Here is a 24,611-nt window from a genome sequence, read left to right as displayed (position 1 = left end):
AAATTCAGACTTAAAAAAATATTTTAAAATTATCATAAAAGTGATGAATATTGCATTAGTGCATAGAGTTTTGAATGAGTAAGATTAAAATTTAAAAAATTAACACACTTAATAAGTGATCAAATCTAAATAATTAAAATTCAGACTTAAGAAATATTTGAAAATTATCATAAAAATAATGAATATTGCATTAGTGAATACACATATACACAGTGGCGAATTTAGAGCCAAAAAATAGGGCACGGGCATCCATGGTCTCTTCGTAAAATTAGATATTTTATATATATATTTTCTAAAATTTGTATAATATTATATTCTGGCACCCGTACAACAAGAAGTCAAAATGGTCCACATGGTTAAAAGTTGAGCTTTTGATCTTGAGGATAAAGGATCAATTTCCACTTCAATATATTTTTCTTGGTGCATTCATATTCGAAAAATCCTAGATTCGTCTCTGCATATACACAAATATAACAGCTAGTTAACGATTAGCTTTAGTTCTTTATGAGTTTGGTAAATGTCTTTATCAAAATACAAAGTTATCTTATAAATCAAAATGCATATAACCATTAATCCTTAATTACTCACTTGAGAATGATCAAAATAATTTAATTTAATACCTCTTGTAATTAATACTATTAAAATAAAAATCGATATGTATTCAAGATAGCTCCTAGCAATTGCTCAAACAAAAAGTCAATCATGCACAGTGAAAAATTCAAGCACACTATTTGCATAAATCCTAAAGAAAAACTAAAAAGAGGGTTAGTTAAAGATTTGATGGGATGTATAGGACTTTTTCATTTTTGGAATAATTTCTTAAATGTTTCATAACTTTCTGAAGATAAATGTGGACGTCAACACACTAATCATTAGGACTATATTCGACATTTGCTTTTGTATTGAGAAACCGATAACTTGAGTTATGATATCAAATTGTCACGATCTAAATTAAATCATCGGGTTGTACAAGCACCTACTTTAACACCTAGATAGAGAATCCTACCACTCAATTAGAACTGAAAAATCACGAAAGTAAACAAAATTCAATATATCACCTTATTTAATTATAAAAATCATTTGTCAACCTTGATAAAATAAACCGTCTTTGAAAGACACATGGAACCCTTCCTAAAAAGTAGTCTAAGCAGGTACAATAGCTTCTAAGAGAGTACAAATCGTGAAAAATAGCACACAACTCCCAGCATATGAAAAAAAGAGTAGAAGTTGTCAGAGATCGGCATCGACTTCACCTAAGAAACATCACCAATCCTGCAACCAAACGTTCAAAGTGACATAGCAAAAGTAGTATCGATATAAACAATATGTCTTGGTAGGCATCATCGGTCGATTTGAATCCACCACATAATTATATCATGTAAATAATCAAAATAAAACATAAGACTTGAACTATATGTTGTGACGAAAAATGAAAACGAAAATCTAAAAATAAAGAACACCAAGTTTAACGTGGAAAAATCCTTCAAATCGAAGGTAACCACCACAGGATCGACAAGATCCGAATTGCTTCACTATAACTGTAACATCTCGCAATTTGAAATAACTAGGAAGAAGCTAAGAAGTTGAAATAGTCATTTTTGGAGATAATGAAAAATCTGAAAATTTGCTTAAGTTAAGAAAAAATGAGTTCTGGTCAACTTCAAACGGCTATAACTCCTAGCTCAGGATGAGTTAGGTGTACTTCCAGAGTTTGCGCGATTCCGAGTTTGTATGAGTAAGTTATGCTCTTCGGAAGTTGGGCTGCTGGATTAAGGAAAGTCTAATCTGGGTTTGGAAGGGTCATTTAGTCTTTTCCTTACCTAATTACTCTAATTCGTTTTTAGGAGATTTATTAGGGTAAAATCAAATTTTAGTCAGTATAGAAAAAATTAAAATTCACGCTAGGGTTTGGAGAAAAGAGAAAAGAGAAAAGAGGAGAAAGGAGAAGAGAAATCAAGAATCGCCAAGATTGTCTAAGTTTGACTTGTGGAATTCGTCGGGGGTGATCCCTACAAGGTATGTGAGATCACATAGCGTTGGGTTAGTTCACCCACACGCCAAACATGATTCAATTCAGTGAATTTAAGTCTTTAAATGATTAGAAATTTAGTTCTTGATGAACATTGTTGAAAGTTTCGTTGAATTCTTGAGGGTTGTGTTGATGAAGTTTCTTGATGATTTGATTCATGTTTCCGGGTGAAATTTCATGTTGAATCTATTGTGTATTGAGGGTATAAATGATTCTAAGTGTTTGGGGGAAAGAACCACTGAAGTTTAGAGGGTTTAGAGATGAAAAACGGAGAAGAAAAGTCGCCAAACACTTGGGGATAGGAGTGGGGCGTCGCGCCAGCCAGCGCGCCCCAAAAGTGTCTCTGAATCTTCACCCTTGGGGCGCCGCGCCAGCCAGCGCGCCCCAGAACAGTCCCTGAATGTTGAGGGCTGGCACCCCGCGCCTCTCAGAGCGTCAGGGACGCCAGTTCTCCCTATTCATTCCCCACCTTTTAGTACGTGTTCCTTAGTGATTTACCTACGTTTTCTAGTTGATTCCAACACTCTAAGGTACATCTAAACATCATGAAGTCATCCGTAAACATGAGATCATGAGCCTTGAATCTATAATCCAATTCAAGGAAAGTTAAGATCAAAGTCATGAGAAGTAAGAGTCAAGTCAAGATAAGTTCTTAGAGTTCTCCAAAAGTCTTTTCCAAATGTTTTAACTTTTTTTAAGACTTAAAGTTCAAGTTGAGTATTGAGTAAAGAGTAAAGAGTAAAGTTTGAAGTTCATTTCTTCAAAAGTATATGGGAACTAAGTATTCCCAAAGAGATTTAAAATGTTTTCACATTTAAATAAAAGCGGAAACTGAGATTTCCAAAGAGCCTTTGTGCTAGTTTTCAGAAAAGAGTAATCTCTTTCTAAATAAAGCAAGAGAGGAAACTTTCATTTCCAAGATAGCCTTTGAGCTGAGTTTTTGAGCACTAATCTCAAATCACAGAAGAAATATGTTTTTAAACATAAGAGCCAGTATATTTTGGGAGTAGTATTGAGCACTGAGTTGGGGACGAGCATGAGTTCATATAACTCATGTCACCATAAAACCATGTAGCCACCATGGGTAGAAAAGGGTCATACTTTTTAGATGAATCCTTTTCGCAATTGACTAGTGGATCCATTAGGCAGTTCAGGTCTTATACCTTTGGCCGGGTATACGATGCGCTGTAGCGTGGGGTAGATCGTTGTATCATCACAATAGCTCTTATGTGATGGTTGTCGGTTAGAAAAACTCTCACAGAAGTATTATATTTTTATATACATCAGTTTATTTGTATTTTTACATACACCATAGAGTTATTTGTATCTTTGCATACACACAGAGTTGACATCATGTTTTTAAACAACTTTTCTTTATATTGCACTTGTTTTTAAACTGCTCTATATTGAAATGAGTTCACTCATGTTGAGTTGAGTTGAGTTCTTCAGTTTCTCTCAGATTCTTTCTAGCCTGTGTTGTTTTAGCATTCCAACTCGCATACTCGTACATTCAATGTACTGATGCCAGTTGGTCTGCATCGTATTATGATGCAGACGCTGGTAACTAGGATCAGCATTTCGGCGCATCGTTGATCCAGTGAGCAGTACAGAGTCTGTTGGTGAGCCTTCTTACTTTCCGGAGGATCTGTTTCATTCCTTTCTAGTTTAGTTCATTAGGATGTTGTAGGGTTTGTCCCAACATCCATCTCAGTTGTTATTAGGGGCTTCATAGACAGTCAAATGTTAGTCATTTAGTCTTTTCATTATCATTTCTTATTGTTAAGACTTGGGTTGCCATTTTTGGCCAAGTTGAATGTTTAACCTTTAAACATTCTCGGTCACTTTATTATTCAGTTCAGTTAAGTTCATTGATTATTATAGATATGAATATTGTCTTCCGCTGAGTTAAGTAAGCCAGGCGAAGGGTTCGCTTGTGGCCAACAATGGTCTTCGAATGTCAATCACGCCCAAGATGTAGGCTCAGGGCGTGACAATAACAATAAGAGGGTTACACATAATATTCTAATGGCTACACAACAAGTTCCAAAAGAGAACAAACAATAGCTACACCAACTAAGGATAAATAGAAAGAAAGTACACCACCCAAACACAACTGTTGTTTGGGACCTAAAACAGGATCTTGCTGACCTCCGAATCCGATCTTACCGTTCAAATCAACCACCAAGATGTCAGGAACACTCAATTCAAATTTCAATCCGATCCAATGGTTAGTTAATCGGGATACGCGATCTGAAGGTTGTTGGTCGGAGAAAAAGACGGCAGCAAAATAACCATTTTTCTTCTCTTTTCTCTTTTGTTGAAAGCTTTATCAAAAACCTCTCTTATGTCCTAATGTCTTTCAAAGACAATACTAATGAGCAATTTTAATTATTCTCTCAAGATCCTCCTCTATTTATAGGGTTGTGCTTTTCCTTACAAAGCCAAAACCAACTCCAAATAGAATTACTATTCCGATCCTTTTTCCTAATAGAATTGGAAATCAAATAAAGAGAATAATTTCAATCCTTTTTCAAGTAGGATTAGGCCATGGGCCTTTGGCTGGAACATGGGTCATAGCCCAACACTATATACCCTTGATCCTTTAGCCACTACCCTTGCTATTGAAAAATATCCTCTTGGATTCATACACTCTATCCCCAAGTCACTCCCTTCATTTTGCTGCCAACTACCCCATTAAAAGTCATTTCACCTTCCCGCCGATCATCGCATTACCCTTCTATCACATAATAACTTTTCTTTTTGAAATCATTCACTTTGTCAATACTAGAGTTTTTTCTACTGAATTCGTTGATGATCTCAAATCCACCAACTACTTTATTAATCGGTAAAACTCTTACTTATTTCTCTTGATTTAATCCACGTATGATTCAATACCATATCAAGTAATTTGGATGACCCAAGAATCCCTAAAACTCATCTACGATATTTAACATTAGATTTTGATCTACACAAAAATCACCCTAACATTTAAATGCACCAATTCGCCACTTAGGAATCCATATGTTTTAGATATGTTTTAAAAAATCAAAATCAATACTTTTCGCGGTTTTTTAATGTAATAAATTTAATTTGGACCTTTTCTTTTCTTATGCAGTATTTAACTTTAGAACTGGATCACATAGTGTGGTTGAAGTGTCAAAAGGAGCTTTTGATTCATGCAATACTTTAAGCCCAATTTCAATTTCCACTAATGGCCCAACAAATATTACATTGAGCTCTGTTGGATCACATTACTACCTTTGTACTTTTCCAAGCCATTGTACATTGGGCTAGAAATTGGCTATCAACGTCTCCGGCTCCGCCTCTCCCACTCCTCAGCCAGCCCCCGCCACCCCGGTGATGGCTCCAGCCCCATCCGTGTCGGTCGCTCCGGCAACGGCACCTGCACCTGCTAGTGTAGCCTAAACTTATATTGTTGGAGATAACTTGGGCTGGAGTGTTCCTACTAGTGGCCCAAATTCTTATCAAAGATGGGCTAATGGCAAATCATTCAAAGTTGGAGATACTCTTGGTAAGTACTAATATTCAACTCTATTATTTTTCTTTACGATTTTTATCAGGTTATCAATTATGATAGACATTGACTCATCGTGATCTATGATTGCTCCATTTATAATTATTAATTTTTTAAATGTAGTTTTCAATTTTGTGAATGGGACACACAATGTTGCAATGGTTAGCAAGGCATCTTATGACTCATGTAACACAACTTCTCCCATTAACACAATTAGCAATGGTCCAGCCAGAATTAGACTCACAAATTCTAGTGAACATTACTATATGTGTACATTCCCTAGACACTATTCATTGGGTCAAAAACTAGCCATCAATGTCACCGGTACTGATGTGACCGCCCCCATGCCTTCCACTGCGTCTTCACCATCCAGCCCCACCGTGCCATCGAGCGATTCACCGATCAATTCACCACCAGCACCAAGTGCCTCAGCTCCATCTTTGGTTCTTGCTGCTTTGCCACTCACTTTCTTGTCATTTGCTTTAGTGAAGTTGTTGAATTAGAGAGTACTACGATTTTATGTAATTTTTCTATTGGTTCCTTTTTTTTTCCTTTTTTCTTTTATACGGAATTAACATTATTTTTTGCCAATAAAGGTTAATAGTTTGTTTTGCCAAGCTTTTAAAATTAATTAATTTTAGTAAATAAGGTGTGAGAGGCTGGCGATAGTGGATATAAAAAGAGCCAAAACTAAAGTTATGAACATCCCCCGATTTCAATAAACAATATACTTAAAACGTGTTTAGCTCAGCTTATAAACACTATTTAACGTATTTACAAGTTTGATAAATATTCAAAATACTTATAAACTAAGTAATTTATCAAATATTTTTTCATCAAACACATCAACCGCTTATTATCATGTTCAACACTTCAAATCATACACATAACTGTTTATTTATAAAATTAACTTCAAACACTCAAAAAAGTAAGTTAATTTCCAATACTGAAAAGTTTCAAAAGTGCCCTTAAACTATCGAAAATAGCTCAGATTTATCCTTGAACTATATTATGGCTCAAAATTACCCTTTCTGTCAAAGAATTGGGTCATACTTACCCTTCTAATTAACAAAACTATGTTAAGTGTCATGTGGACGCCACATAAGCGCCAAATATTTCTCACTTCCACGTAGATTAATAAGATTCCTAATATCAAAATTTCCCCTCATTTCTCTTAAAATACGATTTCACTCATTTCCCCTCATTTTCGTGGCTAGGTAATAAACGATTTCACAGATTTCTTTTCTTATCCTAGCTGCGAAAATGAGGGGAAATGGGTGAAATCGTATCTTAAGAGAAATGAGATGAAAATTAGATATTAGGGATCTTATTAGTCTACGTGGAAGTGAGAAATGTTTGACGCTTATGTGGCGTCCATGTGGTGTCCACGTGGCACTTAACATTTTATGTTAATTAGAAGGGTAAGTATGACCCAATACTTTGACGAAAAGGGTAATTTTAAGCCAGAATATAGTTTAAGAGTAAATCTGAGCTATTTTCGATAGTTTAGGGGTATTTTTGAGCCTTTTCCGTTTCCAATATAAAACACTAAGACAAAAGTGTTAGTGCTAACACAATGGGCAATAAGATGACAAATGAAGCAACCACCCTAGTCGACACGGATCCCGATGGAGACGGAGGAGGAGGAGGAGACGATGATACACCACCGGGTGTTGACGGAGATGAACCGGGAATAGGACTTCCGGATGGGGATCCGGTCAACGTGACGTTGACCGTTAATTTTTGGCCTTGGTTACAATGAATGGTACAAATGAAATAATAATCCCCAGTAGTATTAAGAGTGAATTTTGCTGGACCATTTGTTTCATTATCTATTGGATTTGCAGCATTGCAACTATCAAATGCATTTTTGTTTACTCTAGTTGCTGTGTGTATTCCACTGTTGAAATTGAACTCTGCATACAATTTGAAATTTTACAAGTGTTTCAATGGCACAACAAACTCATGTTGTTGGTGATACTTTGGCTTGGACCGTTCCTAATGGTGGCGCCGCCTCTTATTCCACCTGGGCCGCTGGGAAAACCTTTGCCGTCGGTGACGTTCTTGGTTAGTATACTACTTTCTTCGTCTCAATTTATGTGATGTAGTTTGATTTGACACTGAATTTAAGAAATAAAAAATACTTCTAGCTATAAATCATTTTATTACTAAATATTAAAATATGTCATTCTTTTTAGGACTAACTAAAAAGAAAACGAATCATATAAATTAGAATGGAGGAAGTACTATTTAGTGAATTTTAGTATGTGATATCATGTTAGTTACTATATTTCATTGAATTATTTAAGTTACCAATCTAACATGAATTTTTAATGAGTTTAAATTATATACATCTTCTGTAATTGGTCATCCTACCCTGATTTATATTCAAGATTACAAATCCTCCTATCTTAAGAAGTTTTATTTTGTATTTATCTTATGTAAACTCGACCAAAATTTCCACTTTGTGTTGCTTTTCGTTACCTATGTTTATTTACTCTAAAATAGTGTTTATGGGTACTGGGTGATACCACCTTTTACTTTTTTTATTAGCACCTAGATTCCTTCCCACTTATATTGTTTTTATTCAATTAATAGTAGTATATATTTTGTCATATGTAGTGCCAAATACTTACAAAGTTATGACAGCTATATATATTTTTTTAGACACACTACATTCCATTCAACTTTTATGTATATAGTTAGATAATACTAGTCCATACTCCCCACCTAACAATCATGCCAAATTCACGATTTAGAGTCGGTGAATTTAGAATAAATATGTTTTAAAAAATCAAAATCAATACTTTTCGCGATTTTTTAACGTAATAAATTTAATTTGAACTTTTTTTTCATGCAGTATTTAATTTTAGAACTGGATCACATTGTGTGGCTGAAGTGTCAAAAGGAGCTTTTGATTCATGCAATACTTCAAGCCCAATTTCAATTTCTACTAATGGCCCAACAAATATTACATTGACCTCTGTTGGATCACATTACTATCTTTGTACATTTCCAAGCCATTGTACATTAGGCCAGAAATTGGCTATTAACGTCTCCGGTTCCGCCTCTCCCGCTCCTTAGCCAGCCCCCGCCACTCCACCCAACACCACCCTGGTGATGGCTCCAGCCCCATCCGTGTCGGTCGCTCCGGCAACGGCACCTGCACCTACTAGTGTAGCCCAAACTTATATTGTTGGAGATAACTTGGGTTGGAGTGTTCCTACTAGTGGCCCAAATACTTATCAAAGATGGGCTAATGGCAAATCATTCAAAGTTGGAGATACTCTTGGTAAGCACTACAATTCAACTCTATTGTTTTTCATTTATGATTTTTATCAGGTTATCAATTATGATAGACATTGACTCATTGTGATCTATGATTGCTCCATTTATAATAATTATTTTTTAAAATGTAGTTTTCAATTTTTTGAATGGGACACACAATGTTGCAATGGTTAGCAAGGCATCTTATGACTCATGTAACACAACTTCTCCAATAAACACAATTACCAATGGTCCAACCAGAATTAGACTCACAAATTCTGGTGAACATTACTATATGTGTACATTCCCTAGACACTGTTCATTGGGTCAAAAATTAGCCATCAATGTCACCGGTACTGACGTGACCGTCCCACGCCTTCCACCGCATCTACACCATCCAGCCCCACCGTGCCATCGAGCGATTCTCCGGTCAATTCACCACCAGCACCAAGTGCCTCAGCTCCATCTTTGGTTCTTGCTGCTTTGCCACTCACTTTCTTGTCATTTGCCTTAGTTAGGTTGTTAAATTAGAGAGTACTATAGTATTTAATTTTTTAGTTTTTGCATTGATTCTTTTTCTTTTTTTTGTATTGTTGTATCCTTTTTACTGATAAAGCTGAATTTATTGTATTTAAATGACAAATATAATATCGATCTACAGGTGAAACTTCATGATATTGTCATGATCAATCTTCATATGTGAAACTTGAAATTCGATGAGAATGACTATTTTTAAAAAATAAAAATTAAATAATAACGTTGAAAAGTAGTTAGTTAATGTTATTTCTACTCTACTTTCTTTTCCTTTTCCAATTATCCGATGTACGTAACATATTTTTTTTCTTTCTAAAATATAATTATAATAATATCAACAACCCACCCAATCGGACAAAGTTAGTCCAAAATAGATGTTTCGATTTATTTTTATTTTTAATCACAAGAACAGCATTATTGACAATCCAAAAAAGATATGTATTTATATTATATATATAATTGGTGCAAAAATGTCCAAAGGGGGGTGGGTGAGCTTCCATGGTCCATTTCACATCTAATGGGTCAACCCCTTGACCTAAAAATATTTTAAAATACTCATACATGCTCCATGTTGTTAGATCCTAATCCTATGACCGGTTGATAGTTTGTTTTGTCAAGCTTTTAAAATTACTTATTTTTAAAAAATAAGGCGTGAGAAGCGGACGATAGTGGATATAAGAAGAGTTTAAAATCAATTTATTTTTAAAAGTGAACATATGTGCGAGGTTGGGTATAGTGGGTATAAACCTTATTATTATTATTAAATAAAATCCTTCCATTATTAAGCAAAAAATAAAATAGGAGATGTTTAAAATCAACTAATTTTGAAAAGTGAGGAGGTGTGAAATGTTGGCAATAGTGGTATAACCGTATAAGTAGAGGTAGATGTAGGCTCAAAAAGTCGTGGTGATTAGACAAGACATGACTCAGATTCACATACAGCTTAACAAAGACATGCCCCTAATCAAATAGGAAGATATGAAAGTTGAGAAATATTAGCTTAGAAGATTTGTGTCTAGTCGAATGTTGTCTAATTCCCTTGTCAATATTGTTATCCTTACTTTCTTACTATCTTTCGATAAAAAAATTGGAGTTACATTTTTCTTGATAAAATATTCTTAAAAACAATGTCTTGTTTCTCCAACATAATATAATTAAGTAATTTATCAAATATTTTTTCATCAAACACATCAACCGCTTATTATCATATTCAATACTTCAAACCACACACATAACTGTTTATTTATAATACTAACTTCAAACACTCAAAAATAATAATTTCCGATATCAAACACTAAGCCAAAAGTGTTAGTGCTAACACAATGGGCACTAACATGACACATAAAGCAGCCACCCTAGTCGACACGGATCCCGATGGAGACGTAGGAGGAGGAGGAGATGACTCACCACCGGGTGTTGACGGAGATGAACTGGGAATAGGGCTTCCGGACGGGGATCCGGTCAACGTGACGTTGACCGTTAATTTTTGGCCTTGGTTGCAATGGATAGTACAAATGAAATAATAATCCCCAGTAGTATTAAGAGTGAATTTTGCTGGACCATTTGTTTCATTATCTATAGGATTTGCAGCATTGCAACTATCAAATGCATTTTTGTTTACTCTAGTTGCTGTGTGTACTCCACTGTTGAAATTGAAGTCTGCATACAATTGAAATTTTAGAAGTGTACATATTGAAAAATGACATAAGTAATAAAAAGGTCTCATAAAAACAAAATAATTATAAACATATATCCCTTTATATTCATACTCCACTAAATAATTACACTATATATATATATATATATATATATATATATATATATATATATATATTAATTATCATTGACTAATGAATAATTTCTGAAAAGAAACCTTAATGATATCACAACAATATATATATACTCTTATAATATTATTGACTAATGAGTAATTTCTTAACAAGAAATCTTAATGACACTACAATATAAACTGATTTAGTATCAGTTAAGCAAAATTATCTACCAATACAACATATGATACAAATTTAGTATCAGTTAAGTGAAAATTATCAGTCTTAATTTTTGGGGGTATAGGCTGTAATTTCTTTTTGAGAGAATGAGTATTTCTTGAATTACTTTAGATTAGGGTATGACAATGTAATTATTTTGAGTTTTATGGCCAATTTATGTAGTTTTTCCTAATAAAAAAATCACAAAGTCTAACAATTAATATAAGGGAAAAGGGATACATATACCCCCGACTTTACGATTTAGAGTTCATATATTCCTTATTAAAAAGTGGCTCACATATAAGGGCGGACCTACGTGGATGCCATGGGGTTCATCCGAATCCTCTCGGCAAAAAATTACACCGTATATATAAGGTAGATTTTCAATATTTTTGTATATATACTAATTTTGAACCACCTAAATCAAAGAAGAGAGATAGCTCAGTGATACTAGACTGTGCAACTTGAGTTGTGAATCCTATACTCAGTTTGTAGGTTCGATTCATGTTAGGTGTGCGCAAGCTGCCTAGTTTTTTTATATTTAATTTTTTAGAGTTTGTACTTTGCACGCTAGTTCATACATTTAATTAAAGGATTTTTTTAAAAGAAAAATTCAATTAGACATGCTAGTGGGATGATCGCACAGACGCACCATTAATATAAATAGAGTGGCCACATAATCAAGAGAATTATAAGTTTATATTCAAGTATATATTTAGATATGGTAACGCACTAATCTAGCCTCCTATTAGACTAAGTAATTTGTTTGTTGAATATTTCTTATTTCTTAATTATTCTAAGAATTTGTGGGTTTCCTTTGTTGCTTCCATTAGACATATTATACTTGGAACTGTTAGGGTGAGTTAAAGTCTCTCATTGGATGGAAAATAGATTGGTAGTTTGTTAATATGAATTTGGACAATTTTTTCTTCATGAGTTAGCTTTTGAAGTTGAGTTAACCTCAAGTATCATATTTTTCATATAATGTTAGAGTCATATCTTTCTTTGTTTGGGCCCTCATGTTATATTGTCCACGTTTCAATTGAGTCTAGACTTAAAAGAGGTGTTAGAGTGAGTTAACATTTCATACTGTTTGAAAAATGAATTAATAATCTGTTTATATGAATTCAAACAATTTTATCTCTGTAACTAACTTTTGAGATTAAGGTAAGACTATACGTCACATCTTTATATAATATCAGAGATGGATCATTCATGTCATGTTAATATATTGTACATGATCTAATTGAGTTTCGACATAAAGGAAGTGTTAGAATGATACAAAATCCCACATTAATTAGGTTGATAGTCTGCTTATATATGAACTTGATTAACATTCCCCTCATGAGTTCTGCTTGTTTACATTAACTTTTGGATATATAGATAAGATATGAAAGAAAATTTTACTTATATACACCGATGACGTAAAGAAAATTTATGATAACAAGTTATTTAATTATTATTTTTTGTAAGTAACACTTCAATTATAGAAAAATAAAATTTTTGAAATTAAGACAAATCACTTGTTATAAAAATACTAATTAGATTAAACATGAATCAATATAACTTACTTATTATTGGTATTGGTAAATCTATTTGATTAGCGCCGATATTTGTGTGACATCATTTAAATTTCAAGAGTCAATTAAGTTATTTTCTATCACAAACTTTTAATGGAAATGACTCAAATATGCCATCGAATTTTGAGAAAAAACTCATTTATGTCATCCATTAAAAGTTTGGCTTATTTAATTTATGTCATTTTCTTGAGAAAAGGATCATGCCATGCCATTATTATTTGTTAACTGAAATGACATAGATGAACCAATATTTTAATGGATGACATAGATGAGCTTTTTTCTCAATGTTTGATGGCATATTTGCGTCTTTTTCCCTTTTAAAAAATAATTTAATTAATGACGTGGACGAATCATAATTGACCACGTGTACAAAATGGCTTTGCAAAATAAAAAATATTTTTAGTTTACAAATAATGGCATGGATGAGCCTTTTCACAAAGAGAAATGACATAAATGAGCCAAACTTTTAACGGATGACATAGATGAACCTTTTCTCAAAATTCGATGACATATTTGAACATTTTTCCATTTTTTAATACCTAGTAAAATATTTAAACTGTCAATTGTTGTTACTAATACTGTTTTTAAAATGATTTAAAAATATGCAAATTGTAGTTTCAAAAAGCTTCAAGATCAGATTTCATGTCCGAATTAGTGATTATTTTTCTTTAAAAAAAAAATCAACTCTAAAAATTTGAATAACACCACATAAATTAAGGTAGAAAAAGTAATAACTTGCTATCTCTGATTAAATTAACGTACCTTTTTTAATTAAAAAAATTCTTTTATTGTCAGCAAATATAAGCTAATCTTAACAATAATAACCATAGTAGTTCATTTATTATTCTTTTTTATCTTTTTTAGTTATCATGCTTACTAAAAATAGTTGATCTAAAATTTATTATTATTTTAAAAATTAGGATATAATTATTTATTAATTTTCATCTGTACTCTTACTCAATACATAAAAAGAGAAATTACTATGGTAAAAAAGAAAGTAGCATTAAACAAAAATCAAAGAATAAATAAATATAATTTAATCGAATTACTCTTTTAGTCAATATTTTCTTCAAGGAATATTGTGTGAAAAAAAACATGACAAGTAAAATAGATCAGAGAAATCAAGTACTTATTCTTTTTAGGTTCTAATATTATTAATAATATAAATTTTGGCTCAAAATGTGCCATCAAACTCCCTAATGTGTACTTTTTTATTTTTTATTTTTTTTATCAATTTTATTGGGTAACAAAGAAGGATTTGCACTCTCACACCACAGTTACCTTATGCTCAAATTGTTCCTGAATTCAGCCCAAATTCAATGGGTGAGGTTCAGTTAGTCTAAGTTGGGTAAATCAACAAAATGTGGGTGAGTTATTTTTTAAATGGGTCAGAATTTTAATGAATTTGTTTTGGTGATGTGGACCTCTAACAAGAGGTCATGTGGCAAAGTTGGTTTTACAAAATCACCCTGTTAGAATAATAATGACATAAATAAGTCTGTGTTATAATGATGGTGACATAAATGAGCAAAATATTTAACAAATGATATAAATAAGTCATTTTTAATAGTTCGATGGCATAATTGAACCATTAATTAATAAAATGTCCACTAAGAATAAAAACAAAAACTATTAAGTAGAATCTTTTGCTTGTGTATGTGATATGTGTCAAACATAATTAATCATTAGTGTAATTTGATTCATTATAACTGATTATTCATTGTTTATTATAAATTTATTAAAAAAAATTACTTGTGATTATATTTAAATAACTTGCTTGTGTGTGAAATTCATTAAATCAAGTTGTAAAGGAAAGTGATGAGAAAATTTGAAAATACAATTAATTGCAATAATCTGATTTTAATTGTATGAAATAAAGCTTAATTGGAAAATTAATTATAGTGTCATATACCTTCCAAAGTTAATACCAAAACATCTCTATAAATTCCTACCCACTTTTTTAACGTTGCCGAAGAAAACAACCCTAAATAATATAGAAGCGTTTATATCCAGATGATGCCAAACGATGATTATGAACTTGTTTGTGCGGATTTGTGGATTGAGCGATGATGATAAGATTGAACTCTGTTGGGATACTCATATAATTTTAAATTCAAGCTAACTAAAAAGGATAGTCTTGTTTTGTGAAATCTTGTGATGATTTCTCTATAGGAGGTTGAAATATATTTATTATAATTATATTTAAAAAGTGTCATGTTCGATGAAATTTTGTGATGATTTTTGTAAGGAGATTGAAAGGTTGTAATAATTATATCTGAAAAAAGGAATAACATAATTTTTTTATTGTTTTCTTTTCCTATTTCTTAGAATATCATGTTTCTATCAGCAATTTTATTTTATGTTTTTTTTTTAAATTTAAAACGACATGAAGTAATTTTAAAAAGTAATGAGAATTTTTGAGTCATTTTTAAAAATTAGGATATAATTATTTATTTATTTTCACATGTACTCTTAATACATATGGAGAGAAATTAATTAATATGATTTAAAAAAAATAGAATTGAACTAAAATTAATGAATAAGTACAAATAATTTAGTCAAATTATCCTTTTAGTCAATATTTTCTTTTAAATATATTGATAAAAAAAATGTGACAAGTAAAATAGATCGGAGAAAAGTAATATATACTCACCTAGAATGTCCCCAACAACAAAAGTATGTTGATTAGCCCAATTGGAAAAAGTAACAACACCATTAGGAGGAGTTTGCCAACCAAGACTATCAGCAACTATATATGTTCTTCCTACTGAAACTTCAACAACACAACCAAACAACAAACACACTAACAATAATAATTTGGCACATGATGAACCAAATTTTGTACCCACAATAATTTCCATCTCAATCTAACTTTTTTATATGTTCTCAATGGATTTGGCCACCCCTTGTGTTTAATTTAATTTGTATCTTGTAGTAGTTTAGATTAGTGGTGTGTTTTTGTTGAATAAATAGGGAAGAAGCCAAAGGTAATACCTATTGGAGTAGTTGAGAATTTTTGCTTTATAAATTTAAAAGTCAGACTTGGATTGTGGGTAAGGTACTCCCTCCCTTCCATAGTAGTTGTCTTGTTTTGCTTCTCGAGAGTCAGACTGCTATATGATTTTTGACTAATATTTTAAAATATATTTTTTTAATCAAATTAACATGAGAAAAATTGCAATTCATAGTACTTATCATATAGTTTTTGAATATCAAAATTTTTAATATAAATGTTGAGCTTATCTATTCTAATTTAATTTCAAGATGAGTCAAACTGAGTAGTTGCAAAAAGAGAAATATGACAATTAATTTGAGACGGAGTAACATAAACTTTTCACATCAATTGAGATAAAGCATGCATGTAGCATAACTAGTCAATGGTTTGAGGATTAAAAATATTTCTTGGATCATGCCGGTCCTAGAAAATGTTATATTACCTAGCTATTATATTATTTTGGTTTGGATTCTTTGGTTAGGTAAATTAGTTTGAAGTATAAAATTTTGGTTTGGATTCTTTGGTTAGGTAAATTAGTTTGAGGTATAAAATTTTGGTTTGGATTCTTTGGTTAGGTAAAATTTTAAGTATAAAGTAAAGAAATCCCAATAGTTTGGACAGTAATTACATTCTATTCCGATTTTTTTTAAATTATAATAATTTTGGGGTTTTCAAAACTTGCAGAGGCATTGTTCTTTCGCCCAATACATAGTAAACAATACATAAGCTATGTATCATATGTATAACTATAAACCAGATTCATATTGATTTAGGTTTGAAATAATTGATGTTATTATGCATCAACATCTGTATCAGATACATTGCACACAAACAAAGTTGTAATGTATCTGATAGAGGTGAAGTAAAGTATCCAGATGTTAAGAGAGAAGAAAAAAAGAGATTTTTGTAATTAATTTAAATGATAGTAGAAGTTTTTAGAGATTGTGTTATCGTGTAATTATGTAATTTATTCAAATTTCAATATATGGTCGATGATGGACCCATGGTCCTATTATTCATTCTCTTATTTATAATTTATGTGTCGATTGTTGATTTAGTATGTAATAATATTGATTTAATTATTGCTAAATGATTTTATAAGAAAAATATTATTGTTAAAAAAAATGCGACTAAATAACTCTTTTATTATAGTGATTATTCACTTTCTCCTTTTTAATTTATGTAGCGACTGTTAATTCAGTATGCAATTTAAATCTATCATGATATTTTTGTGATCATACAATTAATGAGAAGTAAATAAAAAGTATCTAGCTATAAGTTATTTTAAATATGAAAATATATCATTTTTAATAGATTAATAAAAGAAAATAACATTATATATAGTAGTTTCACCATGCTTTGTCAATATTATAAGTCATTTAGTAAAATGTTAATATATATATATATATATTCAAAGAATTAAAAGTTAATTTATTTGATTATAAAATAATAAGTATAATATGTATATATAATACTAATCAATCTAATATTATATCAATAAAATATATTTAAAAAATAATCGGTGATGGCAATGACTAACGATGTGCACTACAAGAAAAGAGTAAAATTGTGACGGATATTTGAAACGAAGAAGTCTGTCACAAATTGTCACGGAATTTTGACGGATTTGTGACAGATTAATCTTATAGAAATAAAAAAAATTAAAAGAATTTTTTTACCTACTAAAATTCTGAAAGTGACGGATTTGTGATAGATTTATAACAAATACTTAATATAAGTTTTGTGACGGAACATTTCCGTCACAAAATGATAGCAAATAAAAATAAATGAATATATGTCGTCACAAAATCATCAAAAATATTATGACGGATTTACATTCCGTCTCAATTTAATAAAAAGACAATAAATTATAAAATCTTTAACTTAATGAACCATTTTTTCCGCGAATTTTAAAAAAAATATTAGATGACATTTTAACTTTCCCCCAAAATTTTCAGCACTTTTAATTTTCACTACAAGAAAAAGCCTTTATTAAGACCAATATTTAAGGACAAGTCTATATTCTTGTCTCTAAAAGTATATCTATTGGGACGAGATTATATTTTTGTCCTTATTGGTATATGTTATTGTGAAGACATTAAATTCGGTCCCTAAAAAAGTTACTAACTAGCTCTTAATTTATTCTTATTATTAGCTATAGTATTTTTTTCAATATATATATTTTAAAAATATTAAAATTATTATATTCAAAGGGTGATATGGTCAAATTGTCATTTCATTTATTACTTTATGTCTTAATTTATGTGATACCATTTCAAATTTCGAAAATCAAATAATTTAAATTTGATCATGAATTTTTCGGCATGAAATCTTTAAATTTTTTGAAATAAATTTTTCATATTTCAAAATTAAGTAAAAATTACTATAAATTAAAATAATTAAAAAATATATTGAAAGATGCCACATAATTTTGGACAAAGGGAGTACCTTTCAAGATTAGTACTAAGTCAATATTGATCAAGTAAAAAATGAACGAAGAAAATAAAAATATTTTTATTATAACTTCTTAATAAACATGTGAAAGAAAAATGTGATAATTAATTATATGAAACGGAGGAAGTATAAAATATTTCCTATGTGGCCGACAACTCCACGGTGGACTGCGCCACTGCCTTGACTTCAATCCATCCCCCCACGTGTCCACCTGCTTCCTTTTAATTTTTTTATTTTCAACAACAAGAGATTTAGTTTCCAAAGAATAAAGTGTAAATGTAATTGGATGCATATTTTGAGGCTTGAGCGGGAAAGTCTTTCCGCCAATACGAAAAGTTTTTCTTTTATCAAATTTGAGGCGCTAAAAAATTAATTCTAAAAGTAAAAAGAAAAAAACTAATTCTCAAAATAAAAGCTTATCCTAAAAGTTGCCCTAATCTCTTCAGATCACCACTACAATTGAGAATGAATGAAACCCAGCTGCCCTAGCTAATCTCAGCGATGCTTTCCCCCTTCAATAGATAGATGTGTATTCTTCTTTGTGCTATTGTTGTCTCCCCTAATCTCAACGACATTCTTCCATTAAATTGGTAAAGGTGTCTTCTTCTTCTTCGTGTTGTTGTTACTCGATCTGGTTGAAATAGAATCCATTAAAACTTTGCTCGAGACAAAATTTCAGGTGTGTTCATTCTTCTGATCGAGTTGTTGTTGCACTGTTCGAAATATAATCCAACACAGCTTTGCTTGGGACAATATTTCAGGTGGGTTCATCTTTCGATCGAGTTGTTGTGTTTCTTTCATAAGTTATATGAATAACGTTTTTTTCTTGTCTATTCAAGTTACTTCTTCTTCATCTTTTTTAACATTTATTAGGTTAATGATTTCAACTGCAAAAATTATTGGGTGTTGGGATTTTGCGACCATACACATGATACATAAATATACAAGTATATGACTTGTAATTCAATGACTCATCTTCTTGGTTACAAGTAAATATTAGAAACTCCAAGTATAAAAACATAGATGTGAGACACATTTGCTAGTACATAGCAGCCAACTGCTCTATTTTAACATTTTCTGCCCACATGTTGTTACTTCAGCTTGCCTTTTATGTTATTCACTCAGTTCGTTTGTTTCTATTTCCTCTCAAATGTTGTTAAGTTGTGGTTTCTAAAAATATATGTTGGATTCTTGTCTATAAATATATGCAAAATTAGTTACTGCTTAGAGAATAGTTAGAGTTAAAATTAGTTCCTGCTTAGAGATGCAACATTTAGAACATATATAGTACATTAATTTTCTGCTCTGCTGTGATCATCTGCTCTGTTTTAACGTTTTCTGCCAACATGTTATTACTCCAGCTCATCTTTTATGTTATTCATTCGGTCCGTTTGAAACTGACTCAACAGAAATATTACAGTCCACCTGATTTTGCTCCTTGCGACTATGGCTGATCCATAGGTTCCCCACCCTCTGGAGCAACTGTCTGCATTCAAAAATTATATTAGTTGTATGAATCATGACCTTTGTGAATCAGGTGCACTGTTTTTGCTGAGTCAGTTTCAATTTGTAGATTGGAGATATTCCGTAGAGCCACCATTTTCAGTCTTATTACCATAGCTAGTAGTTCTGAATGTAGAGAGTTGAAACAATTTATTCTTGCTTAGAATCCTATTATCCAACAGACGTTGTTGTCACACATGACTCCTCCAGCTCGCCCATTTTTGGTAGATTAGTTATAAAAGCCATCTGTGTTTAGTTTGTATCCCGACTCCAGCGGTACCCACCTCTGTTTGGACCTAGCAATACTACTCCGATCCTACTTATCTATAGTTGCAATTGTATGCAAAGTTAGTGATTGTTTAGAGAATAGTTGGAGTTACATTTGAACTCTTAATTTATTTAAACAAAGTCAGTTAGATGAGGAGACGAGTTGAGGAGAGGTGACGAGACAAGATGAGATGAGTCGAGAGACTGATGAATTGCCTTCAAATAAAAGTAAGAATGCGTAACATTTAGAACATAGTACATTAATTTCTAAATTAACAGCAACTGTACATATCTTTTATGCTGACTCTTGTTTTTTATTTTATACACAACTTCATAACGACATAAATTTTGTTTTAAATGTTTTTACTATGCTGCAACAATATCGCTGCCAGCTACCCTGTTTTAACGGTTTCTGCCAAGATGTTGTTAATCTAACTTGTCTTTTATGCTAATTTATTCCATTTGCTTATATTATCTACCTAATGTTATTTAGTTGTGGTTCTTCAAACTAGATGTTGGATTCTTGGCTAATGTATCTCAAAGTTTTCTAATAGATTTTTTCTTATTTCTTGCTTCTTCTGCTGATGTTTTTGGATATCACTTTGTTAATGACTAAACACCTATTTATTTTCTTGTTCCTAAAGAACAATGTAATTATGTATATTCCAACGAGAAAATCAAATCTTCATCAACTCATGCTTTTAATTTATTAGAAAACAATCTCTTTTACATCAATTCTCATCTCAATCTCTTTTGTTCTATAAACTTTTTCAGGTAGTTCGTGTATGTCTATTAGTTTCTGGAAGATTTCTACATTGGTGTTTCTATCATTGCTTAAGTTAGGTAAGAGGATAATTTACATCTTAAAGCATTTATTTTATGTGACCAAGTAGGATACAAAACTTATTATCACATTTGCTAAAGGTTAGTTTCTTCTTCATAGTAATTAAATCACTAAAAAAGATATTGGTATCGTACGAGTAGAATGAAACTTATAAATTGAATACATCTTTGGCATATCTGTTTTTACATGATCACCTTGACATGTAGTATTATTTAAAATAAAATAGTACACTATTTCTAGGTTCTAACTACTATAACTTTTGGTGATTAACTGATTGTTTATGAATTTGAATTCATTATATTTTGCTACCTCTAGGTTCTAGGGTCATATAAAAATTAGTAGTCATCATGTAAGTTTTAACACATTTATTATTTGTGTCAGAGTATATAATATGAGTAACTCTGATCATGAGTGGATGTATGTTAGAATACTGGAAGATAGATTCATAAATCCAAAGTTTATTGATGGAGTTGAGAACTTTGTTGCATTTGCAAAAGAACATCCACAGTGCATGGATGGTGAGAAGTTAAGATGTCCTTGTAATCATCGTAAGTGTCGAAATAAAAATATTTTGGATGAGTTTACAATTATGACACATCTAGGAACTTATGGCTTTGTACCGGATTATTACCGTTGGTATCACCATGGAGAAAATTATATTTTAAATCCAAGTGTGCTTAATGATCATCAAGAAGAAGCTTCTGGTGAAACCGTGAATCCTCAATCCCATAATGCATTCCGGTCATTGGTTTTTGATGTTGTTGGGCCTTCTTATAATGGTAACGTGGAAGAGGACCCAAATCCAACAACACAACATATTTATGATATGCTCAAAGCATCGGAATAAGAGATTTGGACGGGAAATCCACATGGACATACACAATTGTCTGTTGTTGCTCGTTTGTTGAATCTTAAGGCAGAACATCATTTTTCGAAAAGATTGTATGATGAGTTATGTCAGTTTATATCAGAATTGATGCCAAGTGATAACAAAATGATCGATAGCTTCTATGGTACTAAAAAGCTAATGCGGGGATTAGGCTTGCCAGTCGAGAAGATTGATTGTTGCAAAAATGGATGTATGCTTTATTGGCGTGAGGACAGTGAACTAATCAATTGCAAATTTTGCTCTCATCCTCGATTTAAGAGATCAAAACATCAACGTTCCAAGAAGAAAACTAATATTTCTTATAAGAAGATATATTATTTTCCTTTAACTCCACGGCTACAAAGGTTGTATGCATCTAATGCAACAGCAAAACATATGAGATGACATTCAGAGCATGAAAGAGATGGTGTCATGCGTCATCCCTCAGACTCTCCTGCTTGGAAGCATTTTGATCAGATGTATCCACATTTTGCATCTGAAGTTAGAAATGTTAGATTGAGTTTGTCTACTGATGGGTCTCAACCATTTGGTCAATCAGGCCAACAATATTCCTCTTGGCCTATGATAGTTACACCATATAATTTACCACCTCGGATGTGCATAAAGGATGAATACATGTTTTTATCTGTACTTGTACCTGGTCCAAAAAATTGATGTCTTTTTGCAACCCCTCATTGAAGAGTTGAAAGAATAATGGGAGGTGGGAGTCCAAACATATGATGTCTCAAGTAAAAATAATTTTCAAATGCAAGTTGCATTGATGTGGACAATAAGTGATTTTCCGGCGTACTCAATGTTGTCGGGTTGGAGTACAGCAGGAAAATTAGCTTGTCCTTATTGCATGAAAGATTCTAATGCTTTTTCACTATCCAATGGTAGAAAAGTCTCATAGTTTGACAATCACAGAAAATTCTTACCACCAGATTATCCATGGCGAAAAACCAAAAAGTGGTTCAAGAAGGGTCAAATAGTACATAAAGTTGCATCAACTGAACAATCAGGTTTACAAATACTTAGGGAGATTGAGGATTTGAGACTCATGAAAGTGACAGAACTTTGTTCTGACAAGGTGAATGCAAAAATCTCAAAGAGTAGCTTATGTGATTGGAAGAAAAGAAGTATATTTTGGGACTTGCCTTACTGGAAAACAAATCTTATTAGGCATAACCTTGATGTGCTGCACATAGAAAAAAAATGTGTTTGATAACATTTTTAACACCATCATGAATGTCAAGGGAAAAACAAAGGACAATGCCAAATCTAGAGAAGATTTAAAAGTACTTTGCAATCGTCCAGAGTTGCATCAGGATGAAACTACTAAAAAGTACTCGAACGCTTGTTACATGTTAGATGATAATGCCAAAAAAGTGCTTTGTAAGTGGTTGCAAGAGTTGAGATTTCCTGATGGTTATGTGTCTAACATGGGAAGATGTGTTGACATGAACAAGCTTAAACTCTTTGGTATGAAGAGTCATGATTGTCATGTATTTATGCAACGGCTCATACCTATTGCATTTCGAGATTTGCTTCCACGAAATGTGTGGGAACCATTGACAGAGTTGAGTCGTTTTTTTAAAGATCTCACTTCTACCTCAATAACTGAGGAACACATGAGACAATTAGAAAGAAATATTCCTCTCATCTTGACTAAGCTTGAGCGCATTTTTCCTCCAAGCTTCTGGGATTCTATGGAACATCTTCCCATCAATTTAGCTTATGAAGCACGTTTAGCAGGCCTAGTTCAAGAACGATGGATGTATCCATGTGAAAGGTAACTTAAGTTAATTATATATTATAAGATATATAAATAAACTAGTGATACTATACTGACATATACTTACATTATGTTTGAAGGAAACTCCATGGGGTGAAGTATGATATCAAAAATAAGAATAGAGTTGAAGGTTGTATACACAACGCATGTTTGGTTAAAGAATCATCAACAATTTGTACGCACTACTTTAAGTCAGACATTTCGACTAGATATAGAAAAGTGCCACGAAATGCGGATGATGGTGGGGTTGGAAAGGACCATCCTGAAATGTTGTCTATTTTCAAGCATGTTGGTCGTGGTTTTGGTAAAAAGAAAATAAGAAGGTTAGATGATAGAGAATATCATGCAGCTCGGACATATATTTTGTTGAATTGTGATGAAGTGAAACCATATATAAAGTAAGTTAATTACCATGATCTAGATATGCATATTATTTACATTTGAAGTTATTGAAATAAATTAGCTTTTTTTTCTTCAGAATTTTTGAGGATACCTTGAGACAAATACAATCATGTATTCAAGATAGCGAGATTGATGCTAAACTTGAAACAGAGTTTGCGTCTTGGTTTAATCAATACGTAAGTACTAATAGATCTAAATTAATCTATACAGTAAATTCAATATAATCTTAATGTATGCCTAATTACTTATAGTGTCAATAGGCACGTGATCCTTCATCCGGCATTACCAATCAATTCATGAAAGATCTTGCAGAAGGGCCACTGCATAAGGTTCAACCCTTTAATGGATATGTTGTAAATGGTTACAAATTTCACACTGAAGAATACGATTCAAATAAATCTACAATGAATAGTGGTATATGCATTAAGGGCTCTAGTCACAGTGCAGATGAGATCGATTATTATGGTATATTGACAGAAATTCTGCAGCTAGAGTATCATGCATTACCATTTAAGCGAACCGTATTATTTAAATGTTCTTGGTTTGATCC

At 31.9% G+C, this 24,611-nt stretch overlaps 1 protein-coding gene and 1 pseudogene across 1 annotated transcript; one reads left to right on the top strand and one right to left on the bottom strand.

Annotated features, from left to right (window-relative positions):
* The first annotated feature begins 7,140 nt into the window (after window positions 1-7,140).
* On the top strand, window positions 7,141-9,362 carry LOC125824617 (blue copper protein-like; annotated as a pseudogene).
* A 1,137-nt stretch (window positions 9,363-10,499) lies between these two features.
* Window positions 10,500-15,915, bottom strand: LOC125824420 (umecyanin-like). Its single transcript, XM_049503794.1, has 2 exons — window positions 15,587-15,915; window positions 10,500-11,024 (listed from the first exon to the last, which is right to left on the bottom strand). The coding sequence occupies exons 1-2, from the start codon at window positions 15,792-15,794 to the stop codon at window positions 10,660-10,662; spliced, it is 573 nt and encodes a 190-aa protein (XP_049359751.1). The 5' UTR covers window positions 15,795-15,915; the 3' UTR covers window positions 10,500-10,659.
* Window positions 15,916-24,611: the final 8,696 nt, after the last annotated feature.

This window comes from Solanum verrucosum, unplaced genomic scaffold, assembly GCF_900185275.1.
Source record: "Solanum verrucosum unplaced genomic scaffold, falcon-dt-bn FXZP01000022.1, whole genome shotgun sequence".
In the NCBI taxonomy this organism is placed as follows: domain Eukaryota; kingdom Viridiplantae; phylum Streptophyta; class Magnoliopsida; order Solanales; family Solanaceae; genus Solanum; species Solanum verrucosum.
The sequence above is the reverse complement of the archived record's forward strand: the minus strand, read 5'-3'. Positions and strand labels throughout refer to the sequence as shown.